Genomic DNA, 14,011 nt, shown 5'->3' on the forward strand with positions numbered 1-14,011 from the left:
CAGCTACTTCTATCTGCTGGGCACCAGGATCCTCAATCACAGGCTCTTCTACTCGCCACAGTACAAACAAGCACAATATATAGAGAAAATTAACATCACACCAAACATGTAAACAAAATACATAATAATAATCTACACATTAAAATAAAATCCTAGGAACATGAATCATTAATTTTGGAGTTATAGATTTTAAGATATGAATTTCCAAAGGTTTTATGTGCTTGAAATAGGATTAAGTGAGAAATTATTTTTCTTATTATTGTCATGTCAAAACAGAGACTCTAACTAATAGAAAATAATATTACAAAATTTTAGAAACTGGAATGTTGTAATTTGGAGTTCATATGAATTTTATATGAATTATACAAATTCTAGCACTTATTTTATATTAAAAATCTATTTTTCAATTCATTTATTCAATTTAAATCAGCACTGGACTGGGCCTCAAAATCTGAGAACAGTAGGGGGGTCTGGTGTAAAAGTCTCTAAGACTCAGCGCACTGTTAACTGGACTGCGGGTTAGTTTCCAAATTCCAGGAGGGCTCTTTAACAAAATAGCCAGGGCGAAAGGGTATCCTGAAATCTAGGCCGATGGATCAACTATCAACGGATCTGATTACATCTGGACACGGGTGAATCGGTACTCAGCGTGGTCCCTCGGATCTAGATCTGACGGCCCCGGTTTAATGAACCCCAGAGCGATGACCATCATCCGATCCCGATCGGACGGTTCCAGTTACCCCTATCCGAAACGCTACGCAGTCACCACATCCGGGCCATCAAATGGAGATCCAACGGCTTCGATCACACTCTAGAGAAACATTACGTGGGTTCCAATCTCGACCCTCAATCTTCGCATCAAAGGCCAGGGACATTCTTATTTCTCGCGTCAAACTCGGTCACGGCGTCCATCTACCCCGCCGGCTGATAACCGCGGCAGCGCCCTCCATTTACTGCGACGCGACGACCCGCCCTAGAGTATTGGTTGTGTTAGCACACAGATCACAGGCGGATTGAAGAAGAGAAAGAGGTAGGCGAGAGAGATAGCTTGGGTTGGGAATGAGACAACAGAGAGCTCCTCTGTATTCAGTTTCTCAGTAATTTAATACCCCTGCCCAAAGCAGCTATCGTACTTATACTACGACATATGGTCCACGGACCAGTGAATCAGTGACGTAGCGCCACATACAAGAGACTCATTCACCTTTCCTAACATTACCCTCTTCTTAAAATTCGGCTTGGCCTCAAGCCGATGTGTAGCATTACTTCCACCAGGATCCCAGGAAAATTGCAAGCACCGACCAAAAGTAACAGGAACTTGTGCTGTGTTGTTTGCCGCTGCAGCCTACTCATCCATGGTCTATGTAACTCGTGTTGTCTCTATAGTATTCTGCCTTGAGCCCCTGTATGAGTATATCACAAAGCCAGTTGTTGTGCCAGCAAAAGAAACGAAGTACATCACATCAACCTTCTCTTTGTAAGCGATTGTACGCATTAGAACAGCCCACATATCAGCAGTCCAATGAGTCGATCTGAGCTCTTTTTGTTTGAATATGCTTATCTGTATACCATTTATAATTGCTCTAAAAACACCTAGCATTGCCATCACCTCAACTCTGGTGCTTTCGTGGACAAAGTACTCCTTGGTAACCCTGCTGAAGGCATGAAGCATGGAGCCTCCAATGACAAGCAAATCACCTGTTAAGGAGTTGAGTCCTTTTTCTCGATCGAAAGCATGTACATTTGAAAATACGACCAAAATTAGCCCAGCCACGCAAACTCCCACACCCGATAAATTCCTCAGCCCATACTTTGCCTTCAGGAAGATCCAACTGCACACAATGACACATGGAACCGACCAGCAATCCCGCAGCATCACATTGGTTAAGGACGTGTACTGATAAGCCGACACAACGATGTAATGAGCTTCCACATCAATGATGCCTAGGATCCAGTAGTAGTACCATTTGATCGTCATAGGTTGTTGTTTGTATAGCAGTGTTTCACCATAAACACGTGCAAGAAGGATGTAATTCAGCAATGATTGTTTGTAGCTGTGCACTTCATTGGATTCAGACGAAAGGAGATTGATGAACCATACGCAACATTCTACAAGAAGATCCAGGGAATCTTGTGCCACTCGTACAACAAGACGCATTTGTGTAAATTGTGCCTGTAGCTTTGCCTTCCTGTCACCTATACCTGAACAACAAATCATTGCCAGAAGGATCTCCTGCTGAGTTGCAAAAGGCAGTGTCAGGATTGTGTTTGCCAGTCCGTCCTCAACTCCACTGACAAGTACATCCAGCTCAGCCACACGCTCCCCAAGCTGCTCTCCATCATCTGCAACTTTATGGAAGGTCGACGAATCAAGTCGTACAGCAACTTCGACCACACCAACAAACATACTGCTGCCACATTGATAAGCTAATACTGCCCATGGAAGCTCAGGTAACAAACAGAAATACCTCACTATAGGTAACTCAACGAAGATGAAGAATGTCCATGGAATTGGTCTTAACCCGAGGATATTGCCTCTATAGCTTCTTAGTTTTTGTGACTGCATGCACCCAATCCAATCAAGAATTTTAGTAGCAGGAGCACATACCTTGAGCAGGTAACACACATGAGCACCATGGTCGAGGACCATCATCAAACACTTGTTGGGCGTGTCGATGGTTACATCCAACTCTACGCTTAAGGTAGCTGGTGCACGGTCAGTAGCCGACAACGCGCACATAGGAGATGGTGGAGAAGTCGACGCAGCAGGCTTCGCTGATGTAGCTGACGCTACTGCCTTGATGACGGTCGTAGGTGTCGGAATGGAAACGAGTGTCGAACACCTTGTGGGCATGGTGTTGGTGATGTCCTCCTCGACGTAGTGGTCGAGCAGCAAGAGCTGGTCGAGCTGCCTGGGGTCTCCCGTGCCCGCGGCCATGGCCTCCTTGACAGCGGAAGTCTGGGTGTTGTGTGGTTGCGAGTAGTTCCCGACAAAGCTGAGCGTCGGGCTTCGACGCCGGGTTGTGGCCTCCACTGGAACTGGGACTACGCCCACCTCACCGAGGTCGCCTACGGCCACATCGCCATGGGCTGGCTCGAGGGACCCTTCGCTAGCGAGGGTGGAGATGCTGTCGACGCCCGAGCCGAGCGGCATGTCGGGGTCTGTGGAGGTGACGAGCACCTTGGTAGGGACGACGCCCAAGTCGTCGTTGCAGGGGAAGGAAGTTCTGCGTGTGGACTACTGCAGCCTAGCGAAGAGTCGATCGAAGCGAGCGTCGGCCTCGTCGAACTTTCTGCCGATCTAATCGAGGAGGAACTTGATGGTAGCGGGATCCATGGAGCTAGGGAGAGAATCGACTCCTCGCATACCAATTGTTAGCACACGGATCACAAGCGGATTGAAGAAGAGAAAGAGGTAGGCGAGAGAGATAGCTTGAGTTGGGAATGAGACAACAGAGAGCTCCTCTGTATTCAGTTTCTCAGTAATTTCATACCCCTGCCCAAAGCAGCTATCGTACTTATACTACGACATATGGTCCACGGACCAGTGACTCAGTGACGCAGCCCCACATACCAGAGACTCATTCACCTTTCCTAACAGGCTGGCACCATGTAGCGGCCCAATCCAACCCTCTCTACTTAGATATGGAGAGGAGATCGAAGCAGAGCACTAGGCGATACTCACAGATGCGTTGTGCGGTGAAGTCAATAGCCGCCGGCGTTGGACTTGCGACAGAGCGCAAAAACCAACCACAATTCCCCCCTCATTTTTGACGAGTTAACGAGGCGCGGTCCTTCACCTCCGGTGCCCAGAATCTCGTCGCCGAGCGTGGAGGACGAGAGTGGTGAACACTGAAGACCCACTCGAGCTCACCCTCCGTGGTAGGAGATTCTCTCAACTCCACGACGACTGGTTCTGGCTTCCCTCATTGGTTAATAAAGGAAGGAGGGAAAGGAGTAGTGCACAACTTTATGGGTGGAGTACTAGCCGAGTTGGCTGGTCCCCAACCTAGGTCCTCGGAGAGTTCGGCGGCGTGATCACGGATGGTTACGTGGAGAGCGTGTTCGGCTGACTGGGTAGGTCCTACACCTGTCTCCGAGTATCCACATGCGCGGTACGGAACTGGGTCAACGGACCCAACAGCACAGAGAGGATGTCCATATCGGCAGGCGCCGTTAACAGCTGAGCGCGGCCCACATGCAAGTGAACTAGGGACAAGAATGGAGGAGAGAGGCGCGCGCGGTGACTGACGTCGAGGTCCCACCGGTCTGTGTCATGGTGAGAGAGTTTCCTGGTGGGCCAAATGAAGGATCCGAGGCCTAGGTGAGTTTTTCTCTTTTTCTTTTGTTTTTATTTCCTGTTTCCCGTTTTTATTCCTAATTCATTTGAATTCAAATTTTGAATTTAACTTAGGTGCTAATTCAAATTCGTGTTAACCACGCAATTTGGTCATACCCACATATGGTGAAGTTTATTTAATTATAATATTATTTTATATTGAATAATATTCCTTTCTCTCCTCTATTTTTATGGTTTCATTTTCAAGTTAGAGTTTAAATTCTATGGATCCATTGATATGCTATTAGTGACACATTTATTTTATTAAACACAAATGCACAATCAAGTAAAAAATCAGCATCATGCAAGTTTTATTTTGGTGTCCTTGGTTACTTACTCCTTTTTGATGGTGTTCATGCACATATGATAGTAAATGGATATGACTCAGACATACCGATAAAGGTAATATTCCCTTCTCACATGATTTACAAATTTGGGTATTACAAATCCTACCCCCCTTAAAAAGAATCTCGTCCTTGAGATTTAGGAAGGACTAGGGAAAAGATGGGGAAAATCTATGCGAAGCTCTTCTTCGCTTTCCCATGTAGCTTCATCTTCTCCATGGTGGCTCCATTGTACTTTGCACATCTTTATCACCTTATTTCTTGTAACCCGAGTCAAAGTATCGAAAATCTTGATAGGATATTCCGTGTAAGTCAGATCACCCTGAACACTGAGCTCCTCCATTGGTAATTGTTCCTCAGGGACACGGAGGCACTTCTTAAGTTGAGACACATGAAATACATTATGCACATCAGTTAGATTATCTGGTAGCTCGAGTTGGTATGCCATCTCCCCAACTCGCCTAAAAACTCTCAATGGTCCAATAAAGCGAGGGGACAATTTGTCCTTAACTTTAAATCTCCTCATTCTACGAAGTGGTGACACCTTGAGGTACACATGATCACCCTCCTCAAATTCCAACGGTCTTCTTCTATTATCAGCATAGCTCTTTTGCCTGGTTTGAGCTACCCTCAAATTCTCCCAAATTATACGGACTTGTTCTTCTGCCTCTTGAATCAGTTCAGGCCCAAAGAACTGTCTTTCTGCAGTCTGGTCCCAATATAAAGGAGTCCTGCACTTCCTGCCATACAAAGCCTCGAATGGTGACATCTTCAGACTGGCCTGATAACTATTATTATATGAGAATTCAGCATAAGGTAGACTCTTGTCCCAACTACTACCATGCTGAAGAGCACAAGCTCTCAATATGTCCTCCAATACTTGATTAGTCCTTTCAGTCTGTCCATCAGTCTGAGGGTGACAAGCCGTACTAAAATTCAACTTTGTATTCATATTCTCGTGAAAGCTTCTCCAGAATCTTGAGGTAAACTGTGAGCCTCGATCAGACATGATCTTCTTGGTACTCCATGTAAACACACGATCCGAGCCATATATAACTCTGCCAGCTGAGAACCTTTATAAGTAGTCTTGACGGGGATGAAGTGAGCTACTTTAGTCAATCTATCCACAATCACCCATATAGAATCGTATCCTTTCAGGGTGCGAGGCAATCTAGTAATAAAATCCATACCAATCTCTTCCCACTTCCACTTGGTTATCTTAAGCAGGTGCAGTAGTCCAGCTGGCCTCTGGTGTTCAGCCTTAACTCTTTGACACACATCGCACATAGCCACATGTGCAGCCACATCTCTCTTCAATCCATACCACCAGTACTTCTGCTGCAAATCCTGATACATCTTGGTACTACTAGAATGAATAGAATAATCCGAGTCATGGGCCTCCTTTAAAATAGTCTCACGAAGGCTTTCAATATCAGGAACACATATCCTGTCCTTGAACCACACAGTGCCTTGCTCATCCTCCGTGAATTCTGGACCTCGACCTTCAGTAATAAGATCCTTGATCTATTGTATCTTAGCATCACCAATTTGTCCTTTGCAGATTTCTTGCTCCAAGGTAGGTTCCACATCAATAGTAACTCCTTCAGTGTGAGCAACTATCCCCAGGTTAAGTCTCCTAAAATCCTCAATAATCTCATCGGGTAGCTGGGCAACAATAGCTGAATGAACGTGCTCCTTTCGACTCAAGGCATCTGCAACCAAATTTGCCTTGCCCGGGTGATAGTGAATCTCCAAGTCATAATACTTTATGAGCTCCAACCATCGACGTTGCCTAAGGTTGAGATCCTTCTGAGTGAATATATACTTCAAACTCTTATGACCCGTGTACACTTGACACTTGGTTCCCATGATATAATGTCTCCATAACTTAAGTGCATGCACTACGGCTGCCAGTTCTAAGTCATGAGTGGGATAGTTCAACTCATGTTTCCGCAACTGACGAGACGCATAGGCAATCACGTGTCCTTCTTGCATAAGCACACATCCCAAGCCTTGGCCACATGCATCACAATAAATGTCAAATCCCTTCTGTAGATCTGGCATAACCAACACTGGTGATTACATCAATCTCTTCTTTAATTGATCAAAGCTATCTTGGCACTTCTCATCCCACTTAAACTCTCTTCCCTTCTCTAGAAGCGAGGTCATAGTTTTAGCAATCTTAGAAAATCCTTCAATAAATCTCTCATAGTATCTTGCTAGTCCCAAGAAACTCCGGATCTCAGTAACTGTAGTGCGAATGCTCCACGCCATAATCTCCTTGACTTTAGCAGGATCCACTGATATCCCTCCATTAGAAATGATATGTCCAAGGAATGGCACCTCGCCAATCCAAAACTCGCATTTGCTATACTTGGCATATAGTTGATTATCCCTTAGCTTTTGTAGCACCAATCTCAGATGTTCCTCATGATCACTATCACTCTTGGAATAAATAAGAATGTCGTTGATGAATACTACGACGAATTTGTCCAAATACTCCATAAACACCTTATTCATCAGATTCATAAAATAAGTTGGTGCATTAGTTAGTCCAAACGACATAACAGTGAACTCATATAAACCATATCGGGTCGAGAAAGCCATCTTGGGAATATCTGATGGCCTAATCCTCATTTGATGGTAACCCAATCGGAGATCAATCTTCGAGAATACCCTTGCTAGATCCTGGAGCCTGGCTTGTTCTGAACTGGAGTAGTAGCAATCCTCTATGGGCAAACATTGGCATAATGTCTAGTCTTCCCACACTTGTAGCAAGTAGTGCCTGCACTTTGTCCTGAAAACTTCGTCGGGGTGCCAGTGGGGGTAGCCTGACAAGTCGGTGGAGTCCCCTGAGGTGAGTGCTGAACTAGGTGTTGGCCTCCGCCAGTGCGAACTGGTGTACCCTAGGGTGAACTGTAGCGTGGACGAACACTGCTGCTTCCCTGACCCTGGGATATAGCCTTCCTCTTCAAATCTCCTAGCTGAACACGCTTGTGTTCAATAGCTAGGGCCTTGTCAAGCAGCCTCTGAAACGATGGAAATGTATGTGCCACTAGAGCATACTGCAGGGGTCCATTGAGTCCTTCAATAAAGTGCTCTTGTTTCCTCTCATCTTCCGCAACCTCATCAGGTGCATATCTGGATAGCTGGATGAACTTATCGTGGTACTCGCTGACTGACATATGATAGTTCCTGAACTGCGTAGCGAACTCCACCCATGTGATAGTATCAGCAGCATCGTGGGCAGCAGTGTATGAATCCCACCAATCAGCAGCAGAACCTGTTAGACGACCAGAAGCATATAGAACCTTCTCTCGGTCAAAGCATTGTGCAATATTCAACATCTTTTCCACAGATTTTAGCCAATCATCAGCGTCCAGTGGATCAGGAGAACTAGCGAATGTCGATGGCTTATGGCTCATGAACTCCCGGTGCTTATTTCGGGGTGGAACTGGTGGTGGAGGTGGAGGCAGTGGTGCTTTCTGATGTTGCTGTTGTTGTCTAAATATCCTCCAAGTGTGTCAATTGGGAGGTAGATCAATTCCACCACCTTTCCTGGTATTGACCATCTGAGTTAGAAACACATGGTAAGAGAGAAAGGATTGTAGACAAGGCAAGTGATTACGAGGCATGTTACTTTGGGGGGATTTATTACCTAAGCAGATTAATGTTTTACCTACCATAGCTAATTCATTACCTTATGGTGGTACATGCTAAGATGTCCTTTTATAATATCTCAATCAATCAAAGAAGCAAATCAGAAATTTATCATCAGAACAATCAAACAACATTTTTAGATAGAGAAAATAGTTTCAATTTTTTTCTTAGGTTTCCTACCTCTTAACAATGTCATAAATATAGGATTCCAAGGTGTGAAATCCATCTTGTCTTAGAGTAGAAAAGATAAGAGTAATCAGAGTATGACAGTAAAAGGTGAGACAGGATCAAGATAAGATAAGTATAGAATGAATTAGAGTAAGGTAAGTAGGTAAGGGTTTTGTCCATTTCTATCTAGGTTTCGTCCTACAGTCAACATTTCCTCTGATACCACTTCTGTAACACCCGGGCTTTAAGGAACAAAGTCGGGTGCATCTCATACATGCGCCAAGAAGACAACATATATAATAACAGAGTGTATAGAGATAAATGTCACAATAACATCAGAGTATTTATTACATAGCGGAAGTCTTATTACAAAAATAAAAGATAAATATAAAACGAACTAAGGATCATCCTTGGCACCAATAAGTCAACTGGGAAACGCCACCTAGATCAGATCAAACTCCACGTTGTGTGGCTTCTCCTAAACCATCTGTTCTTCTCCTATGGGGGGTGTGAGACAGCAAGGGTGAGCTCACACATGATCATAGCTCAACAAGTTGTGGGGAAACCAGTGGGCATAAACTCACCAAAGGTGGGAGTTCAAGTGATGTGTAAGGCTAATCTACAACATGGGTTAAAGCTAAGTGTTGGGGACTTTTTCTCAAATGCTATGAGTTAAGAACAAGGCAACACAAAATATTAATGTTTAAAGACCTTCGTTCTACGAAGCATTATCTCCCTTAGGATATAATGATTTTCAGATGAAAGTTATGAAGGACGTACCTTCATCATTTCAGTATATAATAATGAAACTAGAAACATATGAAACATGGAAAATAACATGAATACTCATATGACAACACAAAATATTATCTCATCATGAATAAATATGAACAATATCGAATTACATTTATACCTTTGGCTTGACAGAAGGTGAGAATCCAAGTGTGACGTGCGAGTGAATACTGTGGCAGAACCTCCCAAGTTATTGGGCCCACATGCACCTGTCCTTGTCTCAAAGACCTCAGACGGTTATGCATGTGCACCAGATAACTTAACAGGATCCATCCAAGTGCCCAAAGGACCCCGGATAAACCACTTACAACCAGGACCGCAGGATTAAGTAAACACAAATCACACACACCAACATTTTGCAGCGGAAATCTTATTACCAAATTTTACAAGTTACATCAAGTTTTACAATGTACATGATCGGAGTGATTACAAAAGTGATTCAAAGAAATAACTTTGAACTGTCATAAATTATTGTGTAGTTTTGAAATATATGCTAGCTTAAGTGATCATCCTCAATAAGAAGTATAGAAGAAGTACTTAGACTTATAAGAATGTCGTGCCCACCGGCGCTTAACACCAATCACAATCAATGTGACTCGTAACCTGCAGCAACATTGGGAATAAAACCCCAAGTACGCAAGTACTCAGCAGGACTAACCCGACTAAAGAATAGACTCTCAAGGGTATGCTGGTTTTAAAAGGGATTCAAGGTAAGGCTTATCAAGAATCAAAGACTCTGTTTTGCAGAAAAGCTTACTATGAGTGGATCCTTAAAATCCATTTTTACTTGTCAAGTTAAGTAAAATTTACCTACATCTAGAATTCTTTCTATCCTACTTCAAACACTTGGCCTACACTAGCCGTCTTTTTATCAACCCTTCAGTTCACTGAATTGCTACGTGTAAGTTAGTGACCAAGTCTTCATGTCCGGGAAGTAACGGCGATCTGAATCGATTAATACTCAGTTGAGGATCTCCAATCACACGACATATGTAGCACTTAACCCTTGCATATGTCAACTTGCCACCGGGGTTCTTAAGACCAAACCGGGTTCACGCCAACCGAGAGCACAGATACACCACCGTCCAGCCTCTTGCCCGGAGGGTACACGCTACTCTCGCCATCTCTCCACTTCTATTGCGTGTTGGCCTTTCTAGTATTAGTCTGCCCAAGGCAAAGCTTACCCATGACGAGGCATGTGACCAGTTAAAGGGTCCTCGATCATCCAGCCTACATCGACAAGGTCCTTAATCGACTCAGACGGAGACACTATACCGAGACTCTCTTCTCGTGCAAGTCACCCGTCTGGTCTCAGCTTTATCATTTTAAACCCAAAGTTTGGTACCTGTCAGAGGTACATCTTTTCCGTGTTGAACCCATCATGGCCATGATGGATCCACCATCAAGCTTTATTTTTGAAAACATCCCATCCACTGTGAAGCATCACCTTTTGTTTTAAAACAAAACATTTGTCTTTCTAAAGCAGGACTAAGCATCAGAAAAATCCTTTTCATAAAAGGGTATCAAGGAAGGGTAATTAATTTTCCAAGGAAGGAAATGCAGCAACGGTTTAGCACACAACTCCTATCACCTAATGCATCATATAAGGTGATAAAGATTTAAAACAGCAAGGAGGTGGCAAATGCACCGGGGCTTGCCTGGATAACACTAGGTTAGTGTTGTTAGACGTCGATCACTTGACAATCAGCCTTGTCCTGGCACTTGATCAGATCATCCCATCTTCAGGTTCATTCATCAGTATCACTTTGCGAAGAAGCCACGCTTAACAGCATCTTGGGGTCGACTCAGCTCGTCTTTCGCATCACATGATGAATTATCATACCTATATGGTATGCATAATGCACATGTATGAACATAAAAACAACTTGTACGTTACTAAATAATGTTACACGGTAGATGATTAAATATTGACTAGCTAGACATTAGAACCAATCACAAGTAAACGCTAGCTATCGTCATAAGACTAACTATAATAATTACGCTTCTTATTTAATTGGATCTAATATAAACATTAAGCACTCGTAAACCATGCTTAAACACTAAATCTCCTTAACCTTACCACACTTAAACTTATTAACCTAGGGCATCTACAACTTAGAAGAAAACAAAACTTGAAGTGCCTAAATACATTTCCTCACTATAAAGTTCTCGGATTTGCATAGAAACAAATTTATCTATGTTACTCACTTCTAAATACCAGGAGGAGCAAGCAACATCTATCTATGATGTTTAACCAACCATTAAACCTCGAGTATAATGACGACTAAAACACAGCGTCACGTTCTTTTAATTCATTTAACAATTTATTACACGTATAATATGATGACAATTAAAGCAAAGCATCACTTATCATACAAGCGAGATTAACACCATAGCATTGACGGAGCATGTCGACTACTCTTTCGAGATACTAAACCTATTGCTAGCTTTACAAATCCCACCATACTCCCGCTGCGCATAATTTGCATCTTAATCTAAGCTTTGCCGCACACTACGACTACTCCACATTCATGTACATAACCACACATTATATATATGAGGACGTATTTTGACAATCATTAAATACAACCACAACGCTCGTGTGCTATTGACAAGAGAACTAACATACCTAATAAATTTACTTAATCCAATCTTCGAACCAGTAGCAAAAATAACGAATTAGCTTACCACATGACAATTTGATTCGATGTTTGCACGAACGACAATGGCCTTCAGTTGAAGTCCTTGATCGAACATCTGGCGAGCGTGACCGACGAGCTAAGGCTGATGGCGAACGCAGGAGCAGGTCTAGCGTTTGTTGGGAAAGGAGCTCGACACCTGGTCCCGTGACGAGCTGCTAGGTGAAAGACGACGGCCTAGGCCAAGGCGACCTGCGCATCAACAAACGTCAAGGATGGCGACTCAAGTTCCTGCTGGCACGACCAGAGGTGAAGGGCGAGTCTGTTGAGGGAGATCGATGAAGAAACAGACACGACCGCGAATCGACGACTAGAGTGCGGCGCGACAGACTGGGGACACCGTGATGGCCAGCGAGCACAGAGGAGACGGTGCTGTCAGTGCGCACAGGAGGCGAGGACGAGATCTGTGACCATTGGCGACGACGAGGTCTGCCGGGAGGGAACTCTGGCACACAGCACGGCCCGACAAACGCGCAGAACAGCTGGAGAACGACGACGGGCCAAGCAAAGGAGCGCGGATGTGATGACGAAATTAGGCCAAGAGGCGACCACCAAATAGCAGCATCGACGAGGTTGTCCGACCATGGGGAGAAGAGTGAAGGTCGACGAATTCAAACACAGGGACGTGGCGAGCCGTAGCAGGGAGCCGGGACGAGACCGCAGCCGAGCGAGCTCCGGTCGGCATGGGCACGACGGCCACCATGGCAAGCGCAAGGGCGAACTGGACTGAACCCGAGCTAGAGGAAAGAGGAGGAACGGCTGGGCGAGGCCGCGGCACAGGAAAACGGCTGCAACCATGGAAAAAGAGACTCGGCCGTGAAAGAAACAGAGAAAGGGCTGGGTGAGCTCGAAGCTGGCCATGGGAAGGCGAGGGGAAGGAGCTCGGACTGGAGAAGCAAGGGGAGCAAGCAGCGGGTGCGGCATCCATGGAAGCAGGGGCGCGTCCTATGGCTGGAGCAGGAGCACGCCGGCGAGGAGAAGACGCGAGAGGGAAGGAGAAGCAGGGAGGGAGCGCCGTGGGGAAGAGCCGCTCGGCTGGGGAGGTGCAGCAGCCATGGAGCTTGGGGAAAGGGAACCGGCGAGCAGCGGAGAGGAACGAGCGGCCGAGCTGCCGAACGCCTGGCAGGGAGAAGATCCAAGCGCGCTCAGCCATGGGAAGAGGATAGAGGGAGCGCCGTGCGTTGGAGAGGAGGAAGGGCGAGGGATAAGGCTAACGGCTGAAAAATCAGGGAAGGGAGAGAGAGCGGCTGGGAAATAGGATAGGATCCGTAGAATTTTTTTCTTATTTTTTACCGAAAATCATAGATATTTTTGAATCCAGATTTTTAGTGATGTATAATGGGTCGATACGCAGTACGGATACATGTTTCCTTCTCCGAATTTAGCGAACACTATAGCATATGAATTTTTACCAGTTACCTATATCCAAAGATTTGGATCAGAACAAGAAACGACACACCGAAATAAACTTATTTCGGCACTGATAATTTGTTCCGAAAACTTCCTTCGTCGAGTTCCAATTTGTTCGGGGTAAAATCATCCGAGTGGGTCGGACTTCCGAATTTGTATTCGCACGAGCGATGAATTTTAAATAATCACCGGACGCACCGATTTTCGGAACAACTATGTTCCAAACATCACGAAAATTTAGGAAGAGCCCGGATAAATAAAAACGATGTCGAACTCGCAACAGACGAAACAGATTAAGACAGAGAGACTGTTATTTAGTTCCGTCTAATTCTTATGATCCTCACCAGTGATCGATCATTTGATCTGACACCAACGATCACATGCTGAGAGGAACTATTCACTCAATCAGCGGGCGCATCGTTCTGTTCGGACAACGCGAGCTCCAAATTGTTCATAAAATCAGAAGTCTTTTGATTTTTGTATTCATTTACGCGCGTGATTCGAACAGTTCAAAATTTGCCAGCGACGAAGATTCGATAATCCAAAAGCTTCATGAACCCTTTTTTAGCTGTTTAGATTATCGAAATGAAAACGTCACC

At 44.7% G+C, this 14,011-nt stretch overlaps 2 protein-coding genes across 2 annotated transcripts; both read right to left on the reverse strand.

Annotated features, from left to right (window-relative positions):
- Positions 1-381: 381 nt before the first annotated feature.
- LOC103626783 (uncharacterized) lies at positions 382-12,093 on the reverse strand. Its single transcript, XM_008647144.3, has 2 exons — positions 11,992-12,093; positions 382-11,146 (listed from the first exon to the last, which is right to left on the reverse strand). The coding sequence occupies exon 2, from the start codon at positions 3,152-3,154 to the stop codon at positions 1,361-1,363; it is 1,794 nt and encodes a 597-aa protein (XP_008645366.2). The 5' UTR covers positions 3,155-11,146; positions 11,992-12,093; the 3' UTR covers positions 382-1,360.
- Positions 11,695-13,223, reverse strand: LOC118471894 (uncharacterized). Its single transcript, XM_035959105.1, has one exon. The coding sequence runs from the start codon at positions 13,153-13,155 to the stop codon at positions 12,535-12,537; it is 621 nt and encodes a 206-aa protein (XP_035814998.1). The 5' UTR covers positions 13,156-13,223; the 3' UTR covers positions 11,695-12,534.
- Between the last annotated feature and the right edge of the window lie 788 nt (positions 13,224-14,011).

This window comes from Zea mays, chromosome 5 (assembly GCF_902167145.1).
Source record: "Zea mays cultivar B73 chromosome 5, Zm-B73-REFERENCE-NAM-5.0, whole genome shotgun sequence".
NCBI classification, from domain to species: Eukaryota; Viridiplantae; Streptophyta; class Magnoliopsida; order Poales; family Poaceae; genus Zea; species Zea mays.